Source organism: Lytechinus pictus, chromosome 16 (assembly GCF_037042905.1).
Source record: "Lytechinus pictus isolate F3 Inbred chromosome 16, Lp3.0, whole genome shotgun sequence".
Classification (NCBI taxonomy): Eukaryota; Metazoa; Echinodermata; class Echinoidea; order Temnopleuroida; family Toxopneustidae; genus Lytechinus; species Lytechinus pictus.
Genome location: NC_087260.1, coordinates 26,512,120 through 26,538,816, shown reverse-complemented (window position 1 = coordinate 26,538,816; position 26,697 = coordinate 26,512,120). Strand labels below are relative to the sequence as shown.

General features: G+C 35.7%; 2 protein-coding genes across 6 annotated transcripts in view; one reads left to right on the top strand and one right to left on the bottom strand.

The window, feature by feature from the left end:
* Nucleotides 1-275: 275 nt before the first annotated feature.
* LOC129278552 (uncharacterized protein CXorf58-like) lies at nucleotides 276-14,695 on the bottom strand. 2 transcript variants are annotated; one of them, XR_010296013.1, is made up of 13 exons: nucleotides 14,351-14,695; nucleotides 14,201-14,292; nucleotides 10,739-10,870; nucleotides 9,645-9,744; nucleotides 8,808-8,902; nucleotides 7,714-7,825; nucleotides 6,983-7,114; nucleotides 6,697-6,772; nucleotides 5,501-5,654; nucleotides 4,365-4,503; nucleotides 2,293-3,187; nucleotides 1,320-1,400; nucleotides 276-919 (listed from the first exon to the last, which is right to left on the bottom strand). XR_010296013.1 is itself a non-coding variant. In XM_064111069.1 (11 exons), exons 3-11 carry the CDS (start codon nucleotides 10,867-10,869, stop codon nucleotides 2,972-2,974), a joined length of 1,155 nt encoding a protein of 384 aa, XP_063967139.1. In that variant the 5' UTR covers nucleotide 10,870; nucleotides 14,201-14,292; nucleotides 14,351-14,695; the 3' UTR covers nucleotides 1,742-2,971. The 2 variants fall into 2 exon arrangements, 1 of the variants encoding a protein (XP_063967139.1); XM_064111069.1 differs by lacking the exons at nucleotides 276-919; nucleotides 1,320-1,400 and having other exon boundaries at nucleotides 1,742-3,187.
* The window catches only part of LOC129279270 (intraflagellar transport protein 80 homolog), a 25,454-nt gene continuing 13,447 nt past the window's right edge, over nucleotides 14,691-26,697 (top strand). For 2 of the 4 annotated variants that reach the window (XR_010296012.1, XR_010296011.1), the window contains exons 1-4: nucleotides 14,696-14,778; nucleotides 24,483-24,598; nucleotides 25,358-25,582; nucleotides 26,119-26,298. Coding sequence is in view for 2 of the 4 variants with exons in the window: in XM_064111066.1 (XP_063967136.1) it covers nucleotides 24,562-24,598; nucleotides 25,358-25,582; nucleotides 26,119-26,298 (442 nt within the window). In the remaining 2 variants the exon portion in view is untranslated. Of the gene's footprint in view, nucleotides 14,779-24,482; nucleotides 24,601-25,357; nucleotides 25,583-26,118; nucleotides 26,299-26,697 lie in introns of those variants that run through there. The other 2 variants (XM_064111066.1, XM_064111068.1) reach the window with 2 other exon arrangements.

Sequence of the window (26,697 nt, the reverse complement as noted above, 5' to 3'; positions counted from 1 at the left end):
CTGATTCCTGTGGCAAATCCTACCCAAATATTCTGGTAATTCTATCAGCTCAGTATATTAAAAGCTCTTTCTGCCTTTAGTAATATATGGCATGTTCCTCACTATGCTCAATTATTTCGGAAAAGGAAAATAACTGTTAAAATATAATTTTTTTTTGTGTGTGTGTGTGGTATATGGTTTGATCTAGACCTTTTTCTCTTTCATCTTCTATTCAATAAGGCATCAAAACTCTTCTGCCAGGCTGCATAGATTCATATTGAAAAAAAAAACAGGTATGATTTGCATTCATTTTAATGAAAAGAGCAACAACAAATTACATTATCAAATATACATAATAATGAAAATATATAGAATATGAAAACACATTTATGATATATGCAATATACAGAATATACATTATACACACTCATATAGAACTTCTGAATAAATTTAAATATGTATACAGTGTACTAGTAATTGAATGAAATAACCAAACATAAAGTCAGCATTTGGTGTATCCACTTATAGGACTGCATCTGCTTGTTCTCTATATATATTAGCAAAATATTCCATAACTCTGTTAATGATCACCTCTGTTACTGATCACTGTTCTGCTCTGAAATTGAATTTGATCATTCTTTGTATTTGTTTCAATTTTGAATTGATCAAGAGAGAAAATAAACGGTGAAATAACTTTTGATCCATGTTTGTAGTAAAAAAAGTTGATCATACCTACAAAAATCTATTAAAAAAAAAAGGAAATGTATCTATATTGCTAAGGGGTGTTTCTGCTATGATACCTGATTAAATTACACACATACTTTCAAGTATTATACAAAATTGAGAACCAAGAGGTTGTCTCATAAATTTGTTCAATACATTACACATAACTTAACAAGTGACTATTATGGTAAACTACATAGGTGTTTTGCAATCATTTCTAATTATATTGGGTGATTTCAGGTTCAGTGTTGACCTTTTGGTGTTGGTGTTAGGTCAATTTTACATGAGTATAACACCAAACATAAAATGGAAATGGTCCTGTAAAGTTACTCACTAGGTAGTGTAGTAGGTTTCACGGTACACCATGTATCTTTCTTGGGCAAGTGTTGGTCCTGAAAAGGACCACCCAATTTCAGGAACAACACTTGCCTAAGAAAGATACATGGTGTACCATGAAACCTACTACACTATTCTTCTTCGCCATGGAAACCTTCAGAAGTTACATCATTTTTACTCACTAGGTGTTGAAGTGTCAATATTGTGATCTGGATTATTTCTGTAAACTAAGAATAGGATTTGGAGCTAGGAAGCACAATCTAAATTGGACTTGAAATCACCCATTGTTTAAAGGTGAAATACGGTGATGTGCATTAACACTTAAAACTATAAACTCATATGGCTAGTGAACAATTATTTAACTGGGGAGGGGGGTAGATTTGACCCCCCTTTGACAAATTTCGTCACTATGCAGTCAATTTTGCGACGCCCGGGTACGCGGTCCCAACATTATGCAACATTTCGTAAGTGCAATTCAGACCCAAACTTGCTCAAAAGCATGATTCCGTGTACAAAGTCAATGCTAATTGTGTTTTATAACCAAAATCCATACATGTATGATTATTTTTACTTTTGTTGGTTTAAATGGACTTATTTCATGCTATTTATGATCGCAAAAAGGTTCCAAAAACACAGAAATAAATAAGAATAAAAAAAAACAGTTAAATACACAACAAATTAATTTTATTTTTGAAATTTTTTTGTAGATATTTGTTGGAAATATAAAAATTGATACTCTCACAAAAAACTAGCATGCTACTAGCTTTATAAAGTGAATTGGAGGCAAAAACTAATTTCATATGCTTATTTGCATAATTAATTTTTTAAAATATAAAAAATTAAGTTTTTGAAAATTTTATTATACAGTCTTGTATTCTACATCCGGGCTGGCTCTACGCGCATGCATATTTTTGCAGCGATCGCGCAATCAGTGGCCAAGATCTGAAGGAGGGGTCAAATTGACCCAGTTGTAAGTTGTAAGTAAGATCATGCATAGGTGACATAACATATGCCCCTTTCTTAATATTTCAGAGGGCATAGGGTTAGAGTTAGGATCGGAATAGAGTTTTTGGTTCAGAATACTGTGAAGATTAGGATTAAGATCTATTTAGTTTTGGAGGTCGGGTATTATGTTTGGCTCATGCAGATTTTCCATCAGAGCAAATGCCATGGGACCCATGCATAACTTTACAGAATATCTACCAAAGAACCTTCCAAGTTAATACAATCGGAAACAGGACAAATTCATAACACTATATCTGGTAATGTTATATTTTTTTTCATTTAAAATACCTACAAACAGCACTGGACGTGTTGAAGGCATCAAAATGAGGGAGGGAAAAGGAGTCTTCATGCATATGAATGATAAGAAACAAAATAATCAAAGAAATATAGAGGGGGGAGGGGTTCCAGATGCAGGCTTTTAGATTATATAACAGGTCCAACAAGCAATGAGGAACACCATCTCCCCTCCCCTTAAAAAAAAAGTTCTGTTCTGTCACTGCATTTACATGTATGCCTCATGAAAGAAAATAAAGAAAGGACAGACATACATAGCTCAATTTAAATTGTTCATTTGATCATTCTGTTGTGCTTTATTAGTCTCTAATTTAGTCCTTCAGTCATTTTTGTTTCTAATGCATTCTTATCATTTAGTAATCTAGCTTTTCAGTTCAGTTTTCAATTCAACATTACTCTAGAGGGGTAAGGGAACAAAGTATCTACATTAACTACTTGTTTCATCTATCAGTAGTTTATTCATCAAAATCTAAACACACTATTTGGTGGTCAATTACTCGGCATGCATCAATCATATACATTTTCAGGATATTCAAATATAATATAGATCCCTCGTATCTTCTTTCCTTACAAGTAACATTGCTGATACTTCATATAATTCTCTCTTGGTCATTTTCATCTGTATCTATCGCGGTCATGATGGCGTGAGACCTATATCGTCCATTGATAGATTCTGCGTCCAGGTATACAGCTTATCAGCTTCATCCTCCCACTCCTCTACCTCACCGTCAAAGGCATCTCCATCGTTACCATGGTGATCAAGATGACGAGGAGTCGGAAAGGACTGATCGTTGTCTGGGCCGGGTAATCTCTCTGTCCGAGCGGTGTTCTGTGGTACCATGTCTGGATCCTGCAAGAGATATGTTAAATGAATATTACAATAATGTAATCTAATATAATCTCTTTCAATTGATTGGACTATAGAAGATCATAGATGTTCCGTGGGCTGGTGATATTTGGTAGAATAGATTCCATGCAAAACAGACAGCTCCTAGTCAGAAGTTCAGTACCAGACCAAGTCAGGCCAGGAGTTGTTGATGCATTGCCACCCTGCCCATTTATCACTTTGGCTTATTTCCAGTCTGATCATTTCCATTTTGCCTCATACCCTCTATGTCTTTAGACCATTTACCTATATACATGTATAGTTATAATTATAAAAATATGCAACATTTATATAGCACTTAATACAAATGTTTCTAATGTAGAGGTGTTGTTGATCAGTGGATAAGTCTCTAGACTTTGAACCACAAGGTCCGGGGTTCAAATCCCACCACAGCACTTGCGTCCTTTTGGCAAGGCGTTTATCTACATTTGCCACTCTCCACCCAGGTGTAGTAAATGTACCCGGTAGGAAGGAATTCCTTGAATGCTCAAGCGCTCGATCAGGATAGCCATGCTAAACCCGGGGTAATAGTATGCAGTGCTTATAAACATTTGTATAGTTCATTCTCTTTATAGATGTAATGGAAATGGACCAAATGGTACAAATGGTAGAAAAGATGGCAATATGGCAAATAGGCAAGTTTTGGTCAAATGAAAACCAGCCTGAACATGTAACCAACTAATAATTGGTCCAAACAGTAGTAAACTAAAGTGATATTTGAATGCACATTGGTCTATGTGATCATTGAATAATGCATAAATGGTTTAAGGCTTGGTCCCACTGCACTTACGGATGCAGAGAGGATGTGAAAACGGAAAAGCATCTTGCCATCCGTTGGAAAATGTAATGTATCCGTTGTGAACTCTTTGCATATACATGTTTCATATGCTCTATATACATCAAGCATCCGTCCACTGTGATTTCATTTACCCATTTTGTCCATTGTCTGGAGCGGATAAAAATGGATGGAGCCACCCCGAAATTTTGCTTGTCCGCTGTATCCATTACGAGTATGTTTTGTGTCCGTCGGCCAGTGGGACCACGCATTTAGCCATAGAGGTGTGAAATAAGCTGGACATTAGACCAAATGGCAATGGTCCAACTGGTAATGGACCAAACTCTATAAACCTATGTGACCCACCTCAGTAGGAGACATATACATCTTTCTCATTTTTGATGCACGTTGTCTAGCCTGCCTGGAACGTCTTGAAGTCACTCCAGGAGATGGACCACGAGAGGGCGCTACACTCCCAGATGGGATGGGGCTCAAGAGAGGGGTCCTGGAATGAGAGAATAAATCATAATAGATGCATAAGAAACTTATTGAGTTGTTCATATCATATATTACAAGTTATCTAGAAATAATAGGCGCATTGGCTTAGTGTCAATGCTGAAAGGTGTGAAAAACGTATGCATCACCATCCTTATTTCACTTTAAATAATTGACTATTGGCCAATATAGCACTAAATCCCAATTCACTTGTACCATGTATATACCCCCTACTCACAAAGCTCTCTTCTTTGGAGGGACACAAAGCCACATATGCCCAACACCTACATATTAAAGGTTGGTCCGTAGGCATAAATATTCCTTTGTGATTGATAACGGTCTATAAAAACCCAAAACGCTGACACGCACACACACATACAAATGTTGTAAAGTAGTGTTTGAAAATTTGATAAAGAAAACAAGTCTCTATGATGACTTTACAACAATGCTCGTACAGACAAACCAAGTCTTGAAAATTAGGCGTGAAACTCCCACATCAGGGACTCCTGCTCACCCCCCCCCCCATCTCCTTCTCACGTCTGTATTACAGCCTATCCTCATACACATAATCAGGGTTCCCACAGAAATTTGAAAACAGAATTCCATGACTTTTCCATGACTAAATTGTTGCTTTCCATGACTTCCAGGGAGTTATGTAGAGTTTGGGATGTCACAACACTGAAAAAAATGGAAATCATTGACTACCAATTATAATAGCAGAGTATGATCACAGAGTATGAGAGTTACGAGACACGACAAACTGGAAAGCTGCCATAGTCAAGACTCAAGAGGTAAATGCAATTCCATGACTTTTCACAAATTTTTCAAATTCCCTGACTTTTCCTGACTTTCCATGACCACAAATTTTTCCAGGATTTTCCACGACTGTGGGAACCCTGATAATACACAATGCATGGTGATCTCACACAAGGTTCCCTGCCTAAAATCTCATGCATCACTGTATTTTAACTTGGCATCTCTGATTCTTACAGGAGATTGATTCGTACCTTAGTTTTGAGATGAGCTTGATGTGTTTCAGCTGCTCCTCCTGTGTCAGAGGCCTGGTTGTAAGAAGAGGAATCTCAGGTCTCAAACGATCAGATATTGAACCACGATTCAGATAATCAATGATGTCATAAAGAATGGTGGTCCTCGGAAGAACTGTAAAATGAGAGAAAAGTGAATGAAAATCTCACATAAAATCCACAAAAGGTTTTGCAATTCTGGCATGAAGGCTCAATGGGCGATTTCAAGTCTGTTGGTGTTGGAATGTGGATTGCTTCCCCTAGCTCCAAAATCTATTCTGAGTTTGCAAAACTGATCCAGATCACATTATTGACATCTCAAAAACTAGAGACTTTTCAGGACCATCTTCATTTTATGTTTGGTGTCATACTCGTTTAAAAATTGACATAACACCAACACAAATACGTCAACACTGAACTTGAAATGACCCAATCAGATGTCTGCTCACCTCATTAAGAGATTATGGCCCTATTCTGAAGTCGGGTTTAACTTAAACTCGGGTTTAAAACTGTGGTTTAAGTATGGACATTGTTACATAAATCACTAACAATAGATATATCATATTTCAGCTCATTTGGCTCTCAAATCATTCATAATTGTCTAGGAAGTATAAATAGATGATTTTCTTCACCATCAATAAATCAGGAAAGAGCACAGTAAACATAAGAAACATACAACTTAATAAAAATTTTGACACTTGGCTTCCCATAATTTTAGCACAGAGTTAGACCATGGTCTAAGTTAAACCTGACTTCAGAATACGGGCCTATGGGTTTGATCCCTGGACGAATCATACCGATGGCATTAAAATTGGGACCCACTGCCGTCCAACCTGCCACTTCGCATTTTCAAATGGAGACAGGTAATAATAACACACTATGTTATACAAGACCAAGAGGGAGAACAGTTCATTAGAGCTCAAGTGTTTACCCTGTGTCAATAAGGTTATTATCATATCAGTATTATTTGACAGGGATTGGAACCATGGACCTCGCCACGGAGGATTATCTATTGCTGCTGGGGGTGCTGTGACAATGCTCAGCACCCCAAGTAACAATAGAATAATCCTCCGTGGACAGGGCCCTGATTTGAACCCTGTGCACTTATTCAAAGTCTAAAGACTTCTCCACAGGACCGCAACACCTCTACAAGATTATGAGGTTGATGAAACTCTTACCATTTAGATCCAACTTTCTCCACAGATTCTCTCTTCCTCCCATATATGCAGGCATCTCATCCAGGTTGCTAATATACTATAACATAAGAAACAAAAACATTTCTTAGTGATTCGGGTCATCTGTTACTACACACTACATATTGTATCTCATTTTTTATGCTGAGAGAAAATAAAAATTGAACTGAACTACAAAGTCCACAATGGTAGATGGTAGAAAACAAGGAAAATCCCTACTCTTAACCCAATTTGTGCATCATCCCAAAGTAAAATATGGTAAGATTATTACCTGCATGTAGTCTTTAACAGTAGTTACATCAATCTCATCCGTGATCTTATCTCTTTCGTGCTGACAAGTGTCTGCTATCATCTGATCATAAAATTTGCGATGACCCATCTCCCTGCATGCATCAACTGATGCCTGAAAAATAAAATATAAGATAAACATTTTAAAAAAAACTACAAATAACAAAGAGGAAAATACCCCCCTCCCACCTGACAGAAATATTAAAAGGAATTAGAAATTAGATAGGGTTTTATTGTCTTTGACATTAAAAATAACTTTCATCTTAGCATTTATTTCTATATTCAGACTGGGAGAGACATTGCAATAAACCTGCAATTAATTGCAGGTCAATACGTGCCACAATAAATAAAAAAATCTTTAAATTGTGAATTGCAATTGATTGACTTATCTACTTAAATTGTTCTATCCATTGACAATTTGCAATTAACAATCAAAATCAATTACAAATATTTTTTTTATCAATCAATTAAAAATTTCCTAAAACACTCCCTAAAATACAGTCGCAGAGTGCGTGGGGCAATATAAATTATACCTTAAAATGAGATGGAGTGTCACATGATTCATGAAGAAAATAATGAATTTTTGTTTAAAAAATATAGTAAGCTTTCCTTTTCATAAAAATAAATCACACAAAAAAGAAACACTGTTAAATCTTGTGTTTCTTGATTTTAAGTGTCATTACATAAAAAGTCCAAGGTCTATCAATGACTTACATCTGATGCTGGCTTGATGATTTTCTTTCCACTGAAATACTTGAGTCCACGACCTTCAGTGTGCGTGAAGATTTTGAATAAAATCACTGGTGGAAATTCTGAGCCTGAAAATCTTGAATAATCAAATGGAAAAAAAAAATTGGTTGATACTTAGCAATGATTTGACAATTCAAATGAATGAGTTCAGACTTCAATCATAGTCCCTCATCAAGATAAAAGTTTCTGTTTCTGTTTATGGTAACTTCCGTAGGAGCGCGTTTTGCTGGTAAATGCCAAGCTGGTATATAACCAATTACCTCGCAAACATTTTACGTTTAGGTTAATCAGTCATAGTGGCTGACGTTATAGACAACAGATATTACTCTCGGGCCTTTTTATCAAAGTGGAGACAATGGCAGAGTAGGGATTCGAACACAAAACTTTGCAATTATGAGTCCAAAGCTCTAACCACTGGACCACACAACCCGTAAACTTCTGAACTTATGAATGTATGACTATGTCTATGATGAGGGAGGCATCAGCTGCACTCTGCTAGAAGGCCAACTTTGTATCTAAAAAGAGTTAAATACTTACAAGAGTGAAACAAAATATATGTCTGTCAATTTAAAAAAAATGTAATATACAAGTTATGAACATCTCAAAACAATAGTATTTTGTTTGGATGAAAGAGGGGAGAAACATGTTTACATTTATAATTTATAATTGAAATGAAAACTTTGTACGAACCCTTGTGTTATTGTAGTTGCTTATGTTAGTTGCTTCGCTTCAATTTACAGCTGGTACTAAGCCTAAATTGTTTACATTTACAGCCAATCACAGCTTGCCATTTAGTGTCCATTGTCTCTTACATTTTTTCTATTATATATTGTTTCACTTTAGCGTTCTGGTCATTCATGCGATTTTACTCTGATGAGTGCATGTCAAAAAGCTTCAGTATGTCCGTTTTTAAGGCTATTAATATGAAACGATAACTTCTTCAACATAACCTAAAAAGCAATTGCAACAAAAGATTAAACAATTCATTTGCAGTATAAATCAAAGACAAAAATAATTTGTTTGAAGTATGACTTGGTCATCATTTCAGAGTTACTTACCTGAAACGAACCCTGGCTTTCATACTTTTGTCTTTCAGCAAGTGTGCTTCGTTAGGAGCAACTTTCCTCAGAATTTCATACGTCATGGAATGTTCCTTTATTAAAAAGGAGAAGTTATGAAGAACAATTAAATGTGATACAAAAATAAACCAATTTGTTGAGCTTTTCAAATGACAGATGTGATCCAGTACAACTAAACCACAGAATAATTGCAAAGTGATTTTCATTTGGAACTCATCAACGTTTTTGTATCTATGAATTTATGTCACTTTACTTAACAATTTTTATTTAGTTTCTGTCTATGACATATATTTTCTCCAATCATCTTTCAAATATTCTTAATCAAACTGAATAACTGAGATTTGGGTCAGAATGGTAAAATGTCAGATTTTATCTTTTATGTAAAGGAGTACTAGAATACTTTTGTCTGGTGAAATGTGGATGCACCAATGAATCATAAAACAATATTTTTATGGCTTACCAATACTTTGAAATAAGATTTAAAACTAAAACTGCACTACATCATTATCCAAATGTCTATTACATATTCTTTGTCTAATTTCTCCTAAATTTTAAACACATTAGTTGTCTCATTTAACTTTGTAATTTACTGTTTTTTATAATGTTTTTAAACTTTCATAAAGTCATCCCATTACAGTGGCGGACCGTGACCCGGAGGAGACAAAGCATTGGAGGGGCACTGTATTGTTTGTGAACAATGCTGTGCCCCTCCAATGCTTTGTCTCCTCCGGGTCATGGTCCGCCACTGTCCCATTATATATGCTGGAAATATAGCCCTTGAAAAAAAATGACACCATGTATTTTATGTATACTTACGGCTGCACATACTGCATGCTTGAGAAGTTTAAACATCTGTTTATCTCTGTAGGAACACCAACATCTTTCTATTGATCTTGCTGCTAATAGTTGTGTCAACCTTTCATATAACATACAAAAAAGAAAACAAACAAAAAGAGTAGCTGTATTTATAGTCTACTTTACTCAAGTACATTTCCATGGCTTTCATGTGGAGATGGTGAGGATCAGTGGATAGGTCCATATAATTTAAACCACAAGGTCAAGGATTCAAATCATATCATGTCCTTTGGTAATACATTTGTCTACATTTGCCACTCTCTTGAGGGGGATCAGGAAGAGTTCCATATGCACCCCCACTAAAATTGGAAGTAAAAATATGGAGGAAGGTTTAAAATTACTTATCTAGCCCTAATCTACATCATGTAGAACACATATGATGGGAGAGTGGAAATACATGCCAAAATATGGCTCTATTCAAAGTTTCGCGCAGGATTGAGTGCTTGTAATTTTCCACAGACATCGGTTTATCTAGTCAGTAAATGGTCTGAAAGCCTAGACTAGTCAAACTATCAGCTCATAATCGCTAAAATTCCTATTCTGGTATCAGTGCTTCTCGCCAGCATAGCGGGATGAGATCTTGACTGCAGTTACGAGGTGAGTTCGAGTCTCAACTACATTAAGTAACACTAAGAAATCAATAGAGAAATCTGAAGTGAGCGAACTGGAAGTCTTGACAATCTTTTGTTATTTTTGGTGGAGGGTGCATATGGAAATCTTTCCTAAGTACATGTATCTTCATTTGAAGCATGAAAGTTTGCAAAACAAATTGCCCATTAAAAGTTTGTTTATTTGGGTTCAACTTTTAATAATCATAAATAAGGCTTTGTATGGGTAATTTAGGGATGCCAACACTGTACAAAGATTTGCAGTATTTTGAGGGATAAAATAAGGATTTGGGGTAAAAAAGAATATAGCTTTCTCCAAGAGTATGAAATGAATTTGAGAAAAAACATTTTCCATAAAACCTGCAGTATTGTTACCTTATAAAAAATAAAATACTGCAAGAAGGTACAATATGCATCGAGGGAGCTATTAATGTGTACAGAACATACTCTTCATTTTTTTCTGGGACTGCAGCTTGTTTATTTGCCCGTTTCTCAGCTGATCCTGTGACACTGCCGCTGTGTTGACTCGGTAAGGTCACATTAATTGTTGATCGGCTTGAACTCCTGACAGGATCCATTCTGACAAAAGAACAAATAGTATAATACTTCATTTTATTGCATTATTTTCATTTACCTAGTATCCATAAAAATACATGGACAGGACACAGTCTAGAATATACTTGAACTTAATTACAAGGTAACAATTAAACAAATTGTAGATCTACATAATACTAGACAATGGACTATGGAGAACAATTGTGAACATGCATCAATTTATGACACATGCTCAAAAATGCACCCCGGCCTCCTACCCACTGGTCAATGACAATGCTGCAGCAGTACATCACCCAAATGCGAATACACAGTGCCATAATGGGCAAAAGCTAATTTCAACTGACAAAAGAAAAAAAGATATATATGATCATGTAGCAACATAATAAAAAACTTAATAAGAATAACCATATTTTCTGGGGATTTATTTTTTCACAAATTGTCTAGGGGGTGGGCTGACCATACATGCCGTTCCCGTCCCAGAGCTAAGACTAAGTTCTTCTTCTTTCTTCAGGTATACTCTCAGGTATATCGCCCAACACCCCCAAAGTAGGAGCCAAAGGGGCAGGGATGTGGATACAGCTGAGACCTGCAGGTGCAATACACCAGGTGAACACCCTGCTCTTTCACGAATAGTGTATCAGTTTTAACGTGCATTGGTTGTTGCTCTCCTAATACAAGGGACCACCATTTGCGTCCTTTAATTCCGATGGACAGAGTGTTTTACAACTGCATTCACACCTGCACTGAGCTGAATACAGTGGCGAGGCACACTTACACACAATGCTATAACATCAGATTTTTATTATACATGTTTTGGCATGAGCAGGACTCAAACCCCGACGTTGAGATCTACAATGTTATCTAAAACAGACACTCTAACTTAGGACCGAGTTACGCTGCCTCTTGAAGGAGAGCACAGAGTCAGAGACTAAAGCTTTTGTCCATCTTTCCTACTCTCTACTTACATTCCAGGTTTAGTCAAGATTTAAGTTAAGATAAAGTGTCTCCTTTCTTAAATTAATTTCATGCCCTTTTTTTTTTGGGGGGGGGGGGCCTTTCAGCATTTTAAAATGGCTATATAACTTTTTTTTAATGCATGCTCCAGGCTAAAGATATTTATATTTCAATAAATAGAGTAAAATTCACAGAGCAAAATGCCAAAAATTTGATCAAAATCAGATATATATCAAATAAAAATAACCAAGCTATTGAATTTTAAAGATTTGCATTATTCCGGTGAAACAGTTCTAGCCTCTAGGCATGTCTTCATGAATATTAATTAGTTGGGCTGATGATGTCATATCCCCACTTGTTCTTTTGTATTTTATTATATAAAATTAGGTTTATTCAAAAACTTTTCAAGCAAGAACTAAAACAATTGGAAAACAATTGACAGCTGATTAAGTGCATTAATTACATGTAGTTATTTATTGCTGCAACTTATTTCATTATATAAATGGAGACAAATCATTTTCACACGTATGAAAAAGTATGAAACAATTATGATTTCATCTAATAACATAAAAAAAAGAAATGTGGGGATGTGACATCATCAGCCCAGCTAATGAATATTCATGACGACATGCATATAACTGTTTTCACAAAATATTGCTAAACTTTAAAATTCAATAAAACTATAATATTCTAAATTATTCTAAATTCTAATTATAAATTATATCATATAAATTATTATAGGCCTAAATTCTAAATTCTAGATCTAATTATAAATTATTATTCTAAATTATAAAATTAAAACAATTCTATAACTTGTTTGTTATCCAATTTTGATAAAGCATTTTGCTCTGTGAAGTTTACTCTACAGCTGAGCGCTACAGTTGAGTATGAACGTGCCAGTCATTCCGCTGGCACGTCCGTACGCTCAGCTGTCGCCGACGGCGATCAAGCGATTGCAAAATCGAACCCTTTTCTCCATAGAAGCTGTAGTTAAGGCGTCAGTATAGCTCCACCACTACAAGCCCGTGTATTGACGGAGCGAAGGGGGTGCCGCGCGGAGCCAGATGAAGTCTCAGCAGAGCATATCCCTAAATTCAAATAGCCCTAACGTTAGCGTTAATACAGGTAAAGTTAGATCTCTAACATTAGGCCTATTTATTGGTCTACTACTTGACAATTAAAGCATAACACCCGAAATTTAGAATCTTTTGAAGTAATGTTAATGTTATTTACAAAAAGATAAGCTCAGTTTTTGTTGAACTTCAAATAGTGTTTTTTTTTTCTCCCTCAGTTTCAATCTCGCTGTCGACTCAAGATTTAAAATGGAATATGTCATGTAGTTTGTCACATTTACAGACAGCTGGCACTGGCAGCCATCTGTTTTTAGGAATTTTTAAACATTTTTTAAATTTTTTATTTCTCCTTGTACACAGAGAGAAGCCAACGGAGTTCAGCGGTGTGTGTGTATTTGAGTTTTGTCAGACGTGTATCAATCAGATACGATTATTTAAAAGTTTAAGTTTCACAAATAACATCACCATCCGAAACTCGAAAGACGTGACCAGGGCTCGAACCTCTGGCTCTGCATCAATTTGTAACTTCCCCACATAGCTTGGATTACAGGCGCATGCCACAACGCCCCAACACAAAGCTTTTATTAAAGTTAAAATTAAAGTTAAATCCCATAGGCCCTATGCCAGAACACAAATATATAAAAAAACATTCTTTCCTGATGCTATCAGAATATGGAACTCACTCCCAGCAAAGATAGTTCACAGCACCTCCCTCGCGTCTTTCAAGCAGGAGGTGCAGCAAAGGAGGCTTCGACCTTCGTTAAGGCCTCTTCTGTTTTTAGCCGCACATAGATCTATCTGTAGAGATTTTTACTCGCACTATTCATCTGGGCACTTGACAAGCACGAGCACGATAATGTGCCAACGGCAGTCTGTACTTTACAAGAAGAAGAAGAACTTTTGGTCTAGATCTAACGTTAGATCTAGTCACATTTCGATCTGTTGTAAGACCCAGTTGTTGTGTGTCCGGACGATCAATTTTAGAAAGTCATTTGGAAAATTTACAAGCGAAGTTTCATCCATTTTTAGTACAAAATGTTAGGAAATATTATTTATAAATATAAAGAACAACATAGAAGATGATTACAAGTTTTTTTTACAACTATTAAATTTATATTTTAGTGTAATCCAAAGACAAAAAAGAAGGCTTCAAAAATATAATTGTCCGGACACCCGACCCCCTACTGATACTGATACTATTACTAGTATTACTAGTGTCGATTGTAATGTCAGAAATGATATTGTCTATTGTTGATAAATGACAATTAATTGACTTGTCAAAATCAAATGATCGACTTCTTTATAAATATAAATAATGTCTGATTACCTTAATCACAGACTCGGTAACATTCCCAACTTGAGAATCTTAATAAAATTATGAGTCAAACAGACAGGAACTCGGGAAATGAAGGAAAACAACTGTATTTTTCCAGTAGATGCGGTATAAAGGTATAAAGGTATAAAGGTATAAAAACACACCGCCGCGGCCGCTGAACTGCCCTTGCCTTGATCTGTTTTCATCGGCCGGGTGTTTAGAATCGAATCGCGTGTCGCTGAAGCTCCCCGCTGCTCCACATTCAATTCCCGCTGAGTCCCTCCAATTCGGGGCGCACAACTCGACCGAATCTTGTTGATATGTCAAGCTTTGCAATGTATTAAGTTTTAGGATCATTTATATTGTTCACATTTTCATTATTGAGACAGGATAAATATAAAATAATTCTATTTAATAGAAATAAAATATTAAAATGCGTGAAATATTCGAATAATTTCCCAAAAACATTTTTTTTAATGAAATATAAAAAATATTTATTTATACTACACATGCGCAGTTAATACATTCCATTTTCTGCTTCACTTTCGCCGTTTCTTGGGACGCTGTTTAATCTTTCCCACATAGAAACGGTAAGTTTAAAAGGTCTTTCTATATATTATTCGATTTGTATTGTTTTAAAATAATATTATAAATGTAAAATGATTGAGTTTTCGTTTAAAATGATATAGTTTGCTAAATTTATATCGATTAGATTTGAAGTTTGCCAGATCCGTATCTATCCAATACAGCCTAGTACAGTCCCATTTGCTTATTTTGGTGTATGGCGTATGACTGATAACTTTGCAATTGAAAAGGCAAATAGATCTACCAAAGGCAATAAGGCAATAGATCTATTTGTAACTTGAACCCAAGCTAGATCTGAAAGAAAGAACAAATTGATTGCGAGAAGAAAAAAGGAGGAGGAAGAGTAACATTTTCTAACAAGCAGCATTGCCATAGCTTACTGCGGCAGCCCGAACACGTACTGTGTTCGGGCTGCGTTGTGATTCACCCCGGCTCACCAGATCAAATCAGATGAGCATCGGGAATCAATCAAAAATACATAAAATTGCACAAAACTGTTACAAAGGAATCAATACATACTTACAACTTAAGCCGCAATATGGGCGGCCCTCAAAACTTCGAAATAATTCCCCAAAACGAAGCAAAAACGTCGGAAAATTTTGCCGGTGTGCATTAAAACTCGTTCGTACAGGAAGCAATGGAGGATTGATATAGCCTTTTGACGAGGCAACGAGATAAATTGATTTTTATTACCAAACGGGCAAAAAACAAAAAACAAATGATAAAAGAGAAAAAATACTTTAAAAATAAAATAATAATTGAATATCAGTAAGTAAGTAATTTCAGTAAGTTCTTATTATCATCAGATCCTGCCAATACCACTCTAGGCGACACCCCAATACTTACCCGTGCTAATAAACTGGGACTCCACTCACGCGCATTTGGGCCGCCCTAGCTTAGAACTAAGCTTTGTTTTACTAAAAAATAAATCTTGTAATGATTCAATAAATGTTACTTAATAAATTAGTACTGTTAAATCGGTACTCACCGGTTCTTTTCTTGAATTTTCTGGCAATTTCTCACGCTTCTGGCTTCAATTCTGCGGCTGTTCCTGTCGCGGTAGACAGCTACATATGCAACTTTATTTATAAATAGAGCGCCCCTTATGATAGTTGTTAAGAACGCGGCCAAATTGTTAGGTTTTTTGCACTGTGTCCAAGGCGTTTTTATTTTGTTTGATTTTTTATTTTTAATAAATATTTTGTTAAATAGCGATTTTTACGTCAAATATTAAATTAATATCACAAAATATTTTTAATTGTAGAAATATATATAATATCATGCAATTATTCATTCTATATATATTTTATAATAAAATTTATAATTGTTGCGGTCTTTAAAAAAGGATAGTCGATTGATCAGGTGATGACCACACGTATCACGTGATCTGAAAATCAGCTTCATACCGCTTTGATCGCACTCGACGGTGACCGGACTGACTGCCAAAAAAAGATCGAAAAATTACTCAAATGTAAGTTTCCCTTTATTTTATTAAATTCAAATTAGGAATAGGAATATATGTAATGGGCAATCTTTTAATAAATGATAAACAAACGAGGACAAAACTCATATTTTGGGAGTAATATCATACTTGGGTGCAGGAAACAGTACGTTTAGAAGTTCTAACCTGTTTTTAACGCATTGTCGCCTATGAGGTCCATACATGTTAATGTTTGGACCTCATTGGTACTAGGAGTGGCCAATACCACTAAAGTCCATATAGATAATACAACAGAATGCCCCGACAAAAGGCTATCATTTGATGCGTCGGATAGAGATTGTTATGAATATTCATATTCATATTCATATTCATAATAGTTCCGTAAATTCTTGCTTCACACCCTTTGCCTGGCAACTATTTTAGCTTCGGCTTTTTCTTTGAAAGAAGTAACATATTTTCGTTTGAATTATTTGTTTTTCTTTCTCCTCCATTCTTTTCTTTTGTTCTGTTTTATTTTATTTTCCCCCTTTTTTATTTTTATTTTTATTTTTTCCTCTACCTTTTTTTTCTTTTTGGGGTCTGTTTTCTTTTTCTTTCTTCCCTTTTTTTAAATTCTTCTCTGTATTTGCTCTTTTTTCTTTTTTCCTTTTTTTCTTCGTCATTTTTTTTTTTTGTCTTTATTCTCTTTGTTCTTGTTTCTTCATTGTTTTCAAGAGATTATGCACATGGTATCGTACTACACGTTTTTTTATTATTATTATTATTATTGGAAACTGTATAGATATATGTAAATAAAAAAGTGAAGAAATAAATGAACACTCATATATTAAAGGAATATATTCGTTGATCAAAATTATTGAGTGATCAGCAAACCATCTCTTTAAGATTTTGGTGCCTATTTCTGGAACCCAGCCTCTGACAGGGCTTTGCTGGCTTAGCCTAGAGGACTCCGTGATGCAAAATGATTTTAAAAATATCACGGAATCCAATGCTGGCTCCCACATATTTTTTTTTCTCTCTCTCACTTGTTATATTTTCCATTTTGTTTATTTTGTATACTGTGCATGTATCCTTAGTTTTAATTTCAATTGTATGTTGTATGTTTTAATGAGAATTTAAAATAAATGAAATGAAAATATATGCAAATCTCATTATCATCCAACAACCATTTTCATACAATTGATGCCTATTAATTTGAATTATGTTTGAATGGAGATGTGATTATAATTCATATGTTTGTTTATGAATTAATATGTTATCTTTCTTGTTGGCATTTTTAAGCTTCAATAATTGGGTATATAAATCTCTGCGGGATAAGTATAAGCCTATAATTACTAAGAATTGAGTTGCTCATTATAGGACGCATAAAGTCGCCGCAAAACCTGCTTGTCTGATTGTTTTCCAGGTGTCCAAAAGGGTTTTTTCCTAAAGACATGCCATTCTTTATATTGTTTTTGCTTAAGAATTAATGAAAATCATGGTGACGCTAAATCAGCTTATATACTTCTAATACCATTGGTGGCGGAAGCCAAAAAAATCAGGGGGTCCACCTGAAATTGAAATTTTGGGAAAGACACCTGTAGGTAAACAAATTTGACAAGCAAAAAAAAAAAGTTTTTCAACCAAAAATTGAGGATATTTCGTCCCCCCAAAAAAAATCGAGAATTCCCCCCCCCCCAGAAAAAAGGTCTTCACTGTCAAATGGGAGGGGGCACAGTTCGGTTTTAAGACCATTTTTACAATACAAATTTAAATTCATTTTGTTCTCAAGGGTGGGGGCACCAGCCGGCTTTGCCACCCACCCACCCCCCCCCCCTGGATCCGGCAGTGAGTTCAATGTTTTGAAATTGACAAGCAAAAACAAAGGTCTTTCACACAAAATTGGAGGTCGTTTCGTACCATTTTTTTTAGAGGGGGGGGGGGCAGGTGAGGGGTTGATTATGCTACTGCCATGCGGTGAATTAAACAACAAATGGTGATTGGTGATTATCAAAGCGGCAGATTTTTTTTAAAATTATAATTATATATTAACATCTTGACTTAGCATTTCTTTTTAAAGCAGGCAAAATTGTTTTTAAGTATTTCCTTTTGTTTTAAAACCATATTCAATCCTTCCTCATTGTTATAACATGTGAAAAAGATAAATAACATGAAATCATTTACGTTATTGAATCAGAATTCATATTTAAGAAAATCATAAATTGGTTATTCTAAATGTAAAATTAGAATCCATTTGTAAATATTTGTTGGATTTTTTATAATCACAAAGGGAATAATAATAATAATACAGACTAAAAAAATTCGGATCTAGAAATCTCTGAATATATTAAAACACAAGCACACTATTGATAAATATTTTTTTCATTTTTAGTATCATTAAATCAAAATAATTTGAGGAAGTTATATGAAATAAAACACACACCAAGCGAACAGTCACGCTTTACCCCCCCACCCCCTTCCCATAAACAAAGCATAAAAAAGAATGAAAAGGAGAAAGAAAGAATGAAAAGGAGAAAGAAAGAATATAACAAATGACAACAAAAACTTATCATAAAAACACAAAATGTAACAAAATAAAAATATAGGCCTATATGAAATAAATATTTTTTTTCATAAATATAGATCTATTTTTTTCCAAATAAAAAAAAAATGAAAAATGGTATTGAATTATATGCCTAAATCACGATTTGATTGAATAGAGACGACTTGCCGAAAGTTTTCACTCTTACATGCATATTCATTAAACTGTGCTGTAAAGGCATGCAGTGACGACATCTTATAAATATTCATATGCGCATGCGCAGAATTTTACCTCAAACATGGCGATCTCGCGATTGGAACAAAAGTCCGAAAATTGATGCTCTTTTGAAGGATTTCATGGAATTGTATTCATTATTCTTATTTCAAAGGTAAGCTGATTTAGGAACAGTTTGTTTAGGTAAGATTGATATTACTCGTTAGATTTTTAATTCATTATGATCATCGGTTTTCTAATGCCAAACATCGCGAAGTTTTGTACTCCGGTGATAATGAGTGGTAGCATTCAGGACCTCGACACTGTCTTAAGACGTGTCGAGGTCCCCGGGGCAATGCCATAGCATGAATTAAAAATTAAAAAAAAAAGGAACAAAAACTGAAGAAGTGATCTTTGAAGTAGAACAAATGGAAGATGAATAAACGAAGAAGCTGATAAAAGAAGAGGAACAATGATTGAATAAGCAGAGGAATAAGCAACAAAAAAAAGAAGTCAAAGATAGAGGAAGAATAGGCCTAGAAAATGATAAGAAAGGAGGAGTAGGAAAAGAAAAGGGGGACGAGCCCCGGCGTCACGAGGAAAAAGAAGATGAATAATAGTAATATAAAAAAATAGCTTGGAAAGAATGAGGAGGAAAAGACGGACAATAACAAAATAAAATAGAAAAGGAAGAAGGGGATGAATAGGAAGCAAAAAGGCTATTAAATGATTGAGTTGACATCTGTCTAAACTTCACATTTGCAAATATGGTGAATTATGGGGTTGAATCTTATACAAATAACGCATGGCACTGCGTGCGTTAGAGTAAAGTGCAGCGCACTCGAGGTTTCTTTAGATTGATGCGCCTCTGCACACGAGCCGCTTGCGGCGAGTGGGCAGTGCGCATCATCTGAAGAAACCGAGTGTGCGCTGCACTTTACATTTATACACACAATAGTCTAATGCGTTATTAGTTTTATAAAATAGCGGAAATAAAAACGAAAAAAAGGTCTAGGCCTAGATCTAAATCTAGAGACTAAAGTTAGGCCTAACAAAATTTATCTAAAATATATTTCACTTACCAAAAAAATCTTGCAGGGATATTCCAAATTTAGGGATTCCAAATTATTTAGTCCAATTAGCCAACTCGTGAATTCCAAATTAAACACAAACGTATTTACAAAGTGACAAGTCACAAAGTCAAAGAACTTGATAACAGTTAACACTGACAGGCCAAGTCCAATTAAATTAGGCCTATAACTTGTCCAAGAAGTGAAATCCAATTCCAAAATTGCCAAGTCCAATTAAATGAAGTCCATAAGGAGTGAAATTCCATATCCATAAAATACCGGTACCGTATAGTTCATACAGCCGAGTGCAAATGTCATTTGAGTAACACTGACAGGCCAAGTCCAATTAAAGTCTAATAAGTCCAAGAAGTGAAATTCAATTCTAAAAATTGAAAACACATTTACAGTTTAGTTTGATGCTGAAAATTAATTGTAAATGTTAACGTTGCATCCATGGAAATGAAAATGCTTATGGATGCTTTGTTGTTGATGAATCTGCGATGAACTGATGCCGATAGACTGAGTCTGGGATTGGGAAGATGGTCCAGGATCTCCGTAAGCCACAGTTTCCTGACTGTAACTTGACTCGGTACTAATTGTCACAGACCTGGTCTCAAGTTCAGATCTAACATGCGATCTTGGCACTGGGGGCATAGCCACAACATCAGTAACGTTAGTAGAAGTGGTTCTAGAGTTTTCAGACTCAGAGTAAAGTTGCTTAGCGAGAGTGCCGCTCATTTCTCTCTTTCTTTTTTCACCGGTGCGGCTGTAGTGTTTCAGACTCGTTTCACTCTTGTGGCCACTGACGCTCATTATGTCCCTCGACTGGAACCCTGCACTATCCAATGTATTTATGGTTGTAGCACGAAGAGAGTGATTTGTGTACAATTGACTACATCCAGCATTTCGAGATATTGTCTTCAGCTTGTTTCCGATGGTGTTTACTCCAAGAGGACTGTTAACGTACCACGAAGATCCATCATTGGGAGCTTTTGGTTTGGGTCTTTGCCATAGCCAGGGGCAATTTGGGTTAAGTTTACTGACGAAGTTCTGGAATGCACTTACGGGACATGAATTACTCCCTGGAATCTCATACATGCGGCCACTGTTTGATACCTCATCCTGATCTTCTCTGTTATTCTTTGTGAGGCAGTCTCTCTTCTTGATGTAAGTCAGGCCACTGTCGACGTCCTTCTCGACTGTGAAATCGTCAGGTTTCATTCCACGAATATTTTCCCGTCCACAGTTACAGAAGAAGGTCATGATGCCGACAAAAACTTTTTTTGTAATCCGTATGGTGTTGTCATGTCGAGTTCCTCCGAATTCTGCATTGTTTGCATGTCCGTTGGGCTGATCACGGGTTTGTGCTGCACATTTCCCTTTCCTTCTTTCTTCAAACTAACCAATATGGCTTTGAACATGCGATTTGACTGAGGAAATTTCACCTTGTCACAAATATCTAAGCCGGACTCCTCCAAATAGTGCCGTTGAACTCCATATTTTAGAGTTTGCATAGTCCGTTTTTTGTAATTTGCCCCATCTTCTTTTCTGATTCCGGCGTAGAACTTACAAAGAAAGGAATCTAGCTAGATCAGACGGATCAGATAGGCTCTCCAAATTTGTGTCGGAATACTTGGCAAATCCAATTAATTTCTCTCTTGCAAATTTCAAGGACTTCTTGGTGTTGTCACTATCCATCTGGCCCATCAGGTCAGCGAGTTCTTCGTCCGTATAGGGACATGAAACGACTTATTCGCCATTTTTCACGATTAAGATAGTCCTAGTCTAGACCCAATAAATCAGCTCCGCAATCCATTTGCTTTCCGGATTCCTCAAATTTTTAGCGATTTTTGTCTCCCGCTCTTTTCATTGGACTTGGCCTGTCAGTGTTACTCGCACTCAAATTCTAGCTAAAATGAGTGCAATGTCACTTTTCATTGCGCGCCTGCTGCACGGCCGTGCAGACTGCGCAAAAAAAATTGAATGTCATGTGACGCGTTTTGACCAATCACGATGCTTAAAAATACAGAGCTATTTTATAAATTATAGATATATGGACTGCTATGAGAGGTATGGTTGCAAGCATTACGGCATGAACAACATCAGCAAGGCCTGATGATCGATACATCCGTCACGACTCGTGTCCGTAATAAATTCCCTTCAGAATCTTTCCAATGTCTTCATTTTTTAAGAATACTCAATAAAATGTTGGGGATAGAACAAGCAGAAGCCGAGAATCCGTATCATTCCATCGATATGTTATATCTGTTGCTCGCAATAAGCGTGTAAATGCATGAGCTGTCTAAATTTATCGATTAAAATTTGAATCGAGCTCATATTTATGGTATCCGCAATCACCGCAGAAAGCAATATTTTGCACGCAATCAAATGGGGATCTTGGCCAAATTTAAATATGCCTGTTGTTAAGGGGTGGGTCAGGGGGGCAACGGGGAGAAATCTTGTGAACTATGCCAGTTGCCCATGGTAACCACCTTAGTTTGTTGTTTTGCATGCATGGTCAAATACATGACCCCACTTTTGACCAATCAGAGGAACGGATTATTTGACATTCTGAAAGAGAGATTTATAAAACAATATATTAGAAAAAGAAGCAAGAAGCAAATGGAGACAGAAAGTAGGAGGGTCGGGTTGTGCAAAGGGGCGGTAGAGGGTTAGAGCAGTTACACAAGTGTGAGGTGAATCTGGCCACCGCTGTTAAATGGAGACAAACCAGATTTGGAACTTCGGACTACTGACTGATATAACTGGGTAAAGGTTGCAATTCTTGCATATTTTAGGAATGAAGAAAGATGAATTCAAACCTCAAAAAAGTTCTGTACCTGATGTGAATGATTTTATCAATTATTCAATTCATATCAGCAGTTCCACCTTTTAGTAAATTCAAGTGATTTTACACATGAATGGCACTGCATATCATTGCTGGACTGTTAAAACCTTCCATCTCAAAAAAAAAAAATTTAAGGCAGCTCAAAAAAAAAAAACACTGAATTTTACAATTGGTCGCAACCTCATGTCTAATACAGTCTCCTAATTTCTGTAGGTAACTCATTCTAGGCAAAGAAGGTCATCATTTATGCCATAACTTTATATAAATCATTTTTTTTCTTCTGAGCGGTTCTGTTTTTGGTTGTTTTTTTTACTTTTTGAGATATGAGCAGGCCTCTACAAAAAAAAAAATTCATCACTTACCCTGTCGGGCAAGTGATAAAAAAATTTGCTTGCCCGTTAGAAAAAACTGCTTGCCCGATTTTTTTTCAAAAATTCTTTTGCTTTTAATTATTCTTTTCTGTCCTGGCTGAACTTGATTTACTGGCGCTGCCCTTGGCATTTCTTTTTCTTGACTCTTGTTAAAGTTGTTCTGGCCTTCATTCTTGGAAAGAAAGAAGAAAACAGGAAGGAAGGAAGAAAGGGAAAGAAAGTATAAGGGAAAAGAATAAGGACAAAATGAAATAAATAATGAAAGAAAGAAAGGAGGAAAGAGAGGGAGGAAAGAATGAAGGGAGGCCAGAATGAAAAAAAAGAAAATAATGGAAGGAGAGATAGAACGAAAATAAAAACGAGTGGAAGGGAGAAGGAATGAAGGAAATAAAAAAAGGAAATGTAATAAAGAAGGCAAGTAAGAGAAAGAAGGAAAGAAAGAAAATGAACAGAGAGAGAGAGAGAGAAAGGATCAGGAAATAAAAATAGATATGTAACAAAAAGGGCAAGAAGGAAAGATAGAAGGATAGAAAAGAAAGAAAGAGGAAAAAGTTCAAACTTCAAGCAAATAAAAACAATCCAATCATATATACAAAAATCCTAATGATATTTGGTGTTTCTTTGATATATTTTTAAAATAAAAAAAAATAAAATGTTTTAGAAATGAATAAAATATGGGACGTCTGGTCCTGGCCGAGTCAGTCCGAAGCTTGCATCCATTCAGCGCGATCTAGCTTGAGACTCGGCTGGCTCGATCGCGATCGCTCGTGTACGTCCGTACATGCGCTCAGAGGGCGAGAGAGGGGTTTCCCCAGCTAGCTCCTTCATCGTTTAGTAGCGCATGCGCACATCGTAGTTTAGAAAGTAAGATGGCAGCCTCCATCGAACGGGACCGCTGGCGATAAATTGTCGCCTTTTGTCGGTAAATTGGTGCTGATTTGACATGTTTCCACTGTTTTTTGACTGGTAAGACATTTTATAAGAGATAATTGCAATTTATCAAAAAATTATTAAACTTTGCTGTCAATTTATCTTGTTCATTTTCAAAACAACCACTTGCCCGATCGGGCAATTGACTTTGAGAAATGCTTGCCCGCACGTCATTTTCACTTGCCCCGGGCAAGCGGGTTTGTCGCGCCCTGATATGAGGGTTTAATAGCCCACCAACAATATGGTAACATGCACTCAAAAAAGAAACATTGCAGATATTTATGTGATTGATGAATTAGCTGTTTTTTTCAACAGATATCAGGAGCAGCCACAGAGAATCAGGATAGCAGGAGATAGATAAATATTGGTATAAAGAGAGGAAGGGAATGCAGTCATGAGGCTAAAGACTTCACTCCCAAAAGAACCTAAGCATATCCTTTTTTATGAAACATGATTACTCTGGATTTTTAATTTTGGTAGGAACAATCCATCTGAAACATATATAGAAAATTTAAATTTAAAATTAAATGAAGTAAAAAAGAAACACAACACAATTTGTTATATTCTTTGTATTCATATTTTTGTCATACTTTACCCTGTATATTAACATTCTAGAAATACTCCGCATTGTATTACTATCTTTGAATGGCTAAGATTAAAATGAGTGTTCTAATTTTGTTAAAGTTTTGATTAATGGTAGTTTCTGTCTGCGAGTGAATGAAAATGTCTCATTTGTCAAAATTATACTCTACACAAGTTTGTTGGTTAGAGATTGATTCTGATCTTTCCTTTTGTTCAAAACTCATCTTTCCTATTCAAATCTCAGATGATTCTACAATTAAATGGATCATCACAGTTGATATTACAATGATACCACCTTCAATTGCTATATCACAGTCTCAAAAGAATAAGATATTAATTTTGGAATGTCAGCGCTATTGGATGAGTTAACCTTAATTCTTAATAACCATGTAGCATATTCCATATCTAGGTAGAAATGAATATCTGAACATTGAACAATTCACTCAACTGATGTTAACACTACTGTAAGATACGGTTTCATGATGAATGCAGTTGGTATATTGATTTATTCTAAGCCAGTTCTGGTATCCAGAATGTGTGACATTTAGAAAATAAGGAATTGAATTCGAACAGTGATTTTCAAATATTTTTCCTTGACGGCCCTGCACATTCTGAGCTGGTGAGTTGCGTTGCCTGGACAACATCCGAAGAGCTGTACTCATGCAGCGATGACCATCAAATCTTACGCTGGAACCTCCTGTCTGACGAGACTAGCAGTCTAGCCAAACTACCCAATGATATCTATGCTACAGACATTCATTTCTTTCCTAGGGGACTGGGAGGAAAGACTAAGCAGTCCCAATCAGATGTGTTTGTGTTGACATCAACTGATGGTAAGTTGTGATAATTTATAAGTTAAGAATAAACTCAACGTAAAAGAAAAAAAATGATGTTTTACATAGCTTTGCAGTCCATATTGCTCTTTACACATCTGTGATATAACACAGAATATTACAATTAAATGTGTTGTACATCTTTTCCTTTGATTAATCTGTACACATAATATTGTGATTTTCTTCAAGACCAGAAATTCATGAGATTTTATGAACTCTGTTTACTGTTCATTCACTTTGTACAAGCACAGTAAATCAGAATGTATATATTTTGTGATTGTTTATTTGCAATATTTACTAAATTATAAATGCAACAGAATTTTTATTTGTTTGGAGTATATTAATGATTACTACCCCCTCTCTGAGAAGGAAATGTCTTTTTCTTTAAAATGTAATGATTTGGAAAATTGTCTAGTGATAATTCTTTTAATAATTATCTGTTAATTCAAAATACACTTTACATGAGTAGTTATTTTCATAAAGTAACTAGCAATATGTTCTAATGCTAACAAATCTCTTATCATTTGTCCCACCAGGTAAATACCACTTGATATCCAAGTCTGGTAGAGTAGAGAAATCTGTAGATGCTCACAGAGGGGCTGTGTTGTCTGGGAGGTGGAGCTACGATGGTACTGCCATGGCAACAGCAGGTGAAGACGGTCAGGTCAAGATATGGTCTCGTAGTGGAATGTTGCGCTCAACTCTTGCACAAACAGGTTAGTATGGATGGTGGCACGACATTTGCTCCGGCGACAATTGCTCCTGGCTGAAAATATGTCTTCAAAGATATTGGGAAAGGGTTGGGTTGCAATAGGGTTTTATCTTAAGTTTAGGATAGAGTATAGTGTAATATTAAGTGTTGAAATTGGTAATTTGGTTAGTGTGTGGAATTTACAGCGGAGCAATTGTCGCTGGAGCAAATGTCGTAGAACCAGTGTTGATATTACAGATGTGGGCTAGAGAGAGGGTTATGCCATATGCCAATTCATCTTTTGTTTGGTATAAATTTGTCCTCCCAGATCTCATTTAATAATTACTGTATGAAAATAGTTTCACAACTAAAATTGGTCTACCGTATACTTGTATTGTTTAATTTGTCTCTGAATTCAACTTCA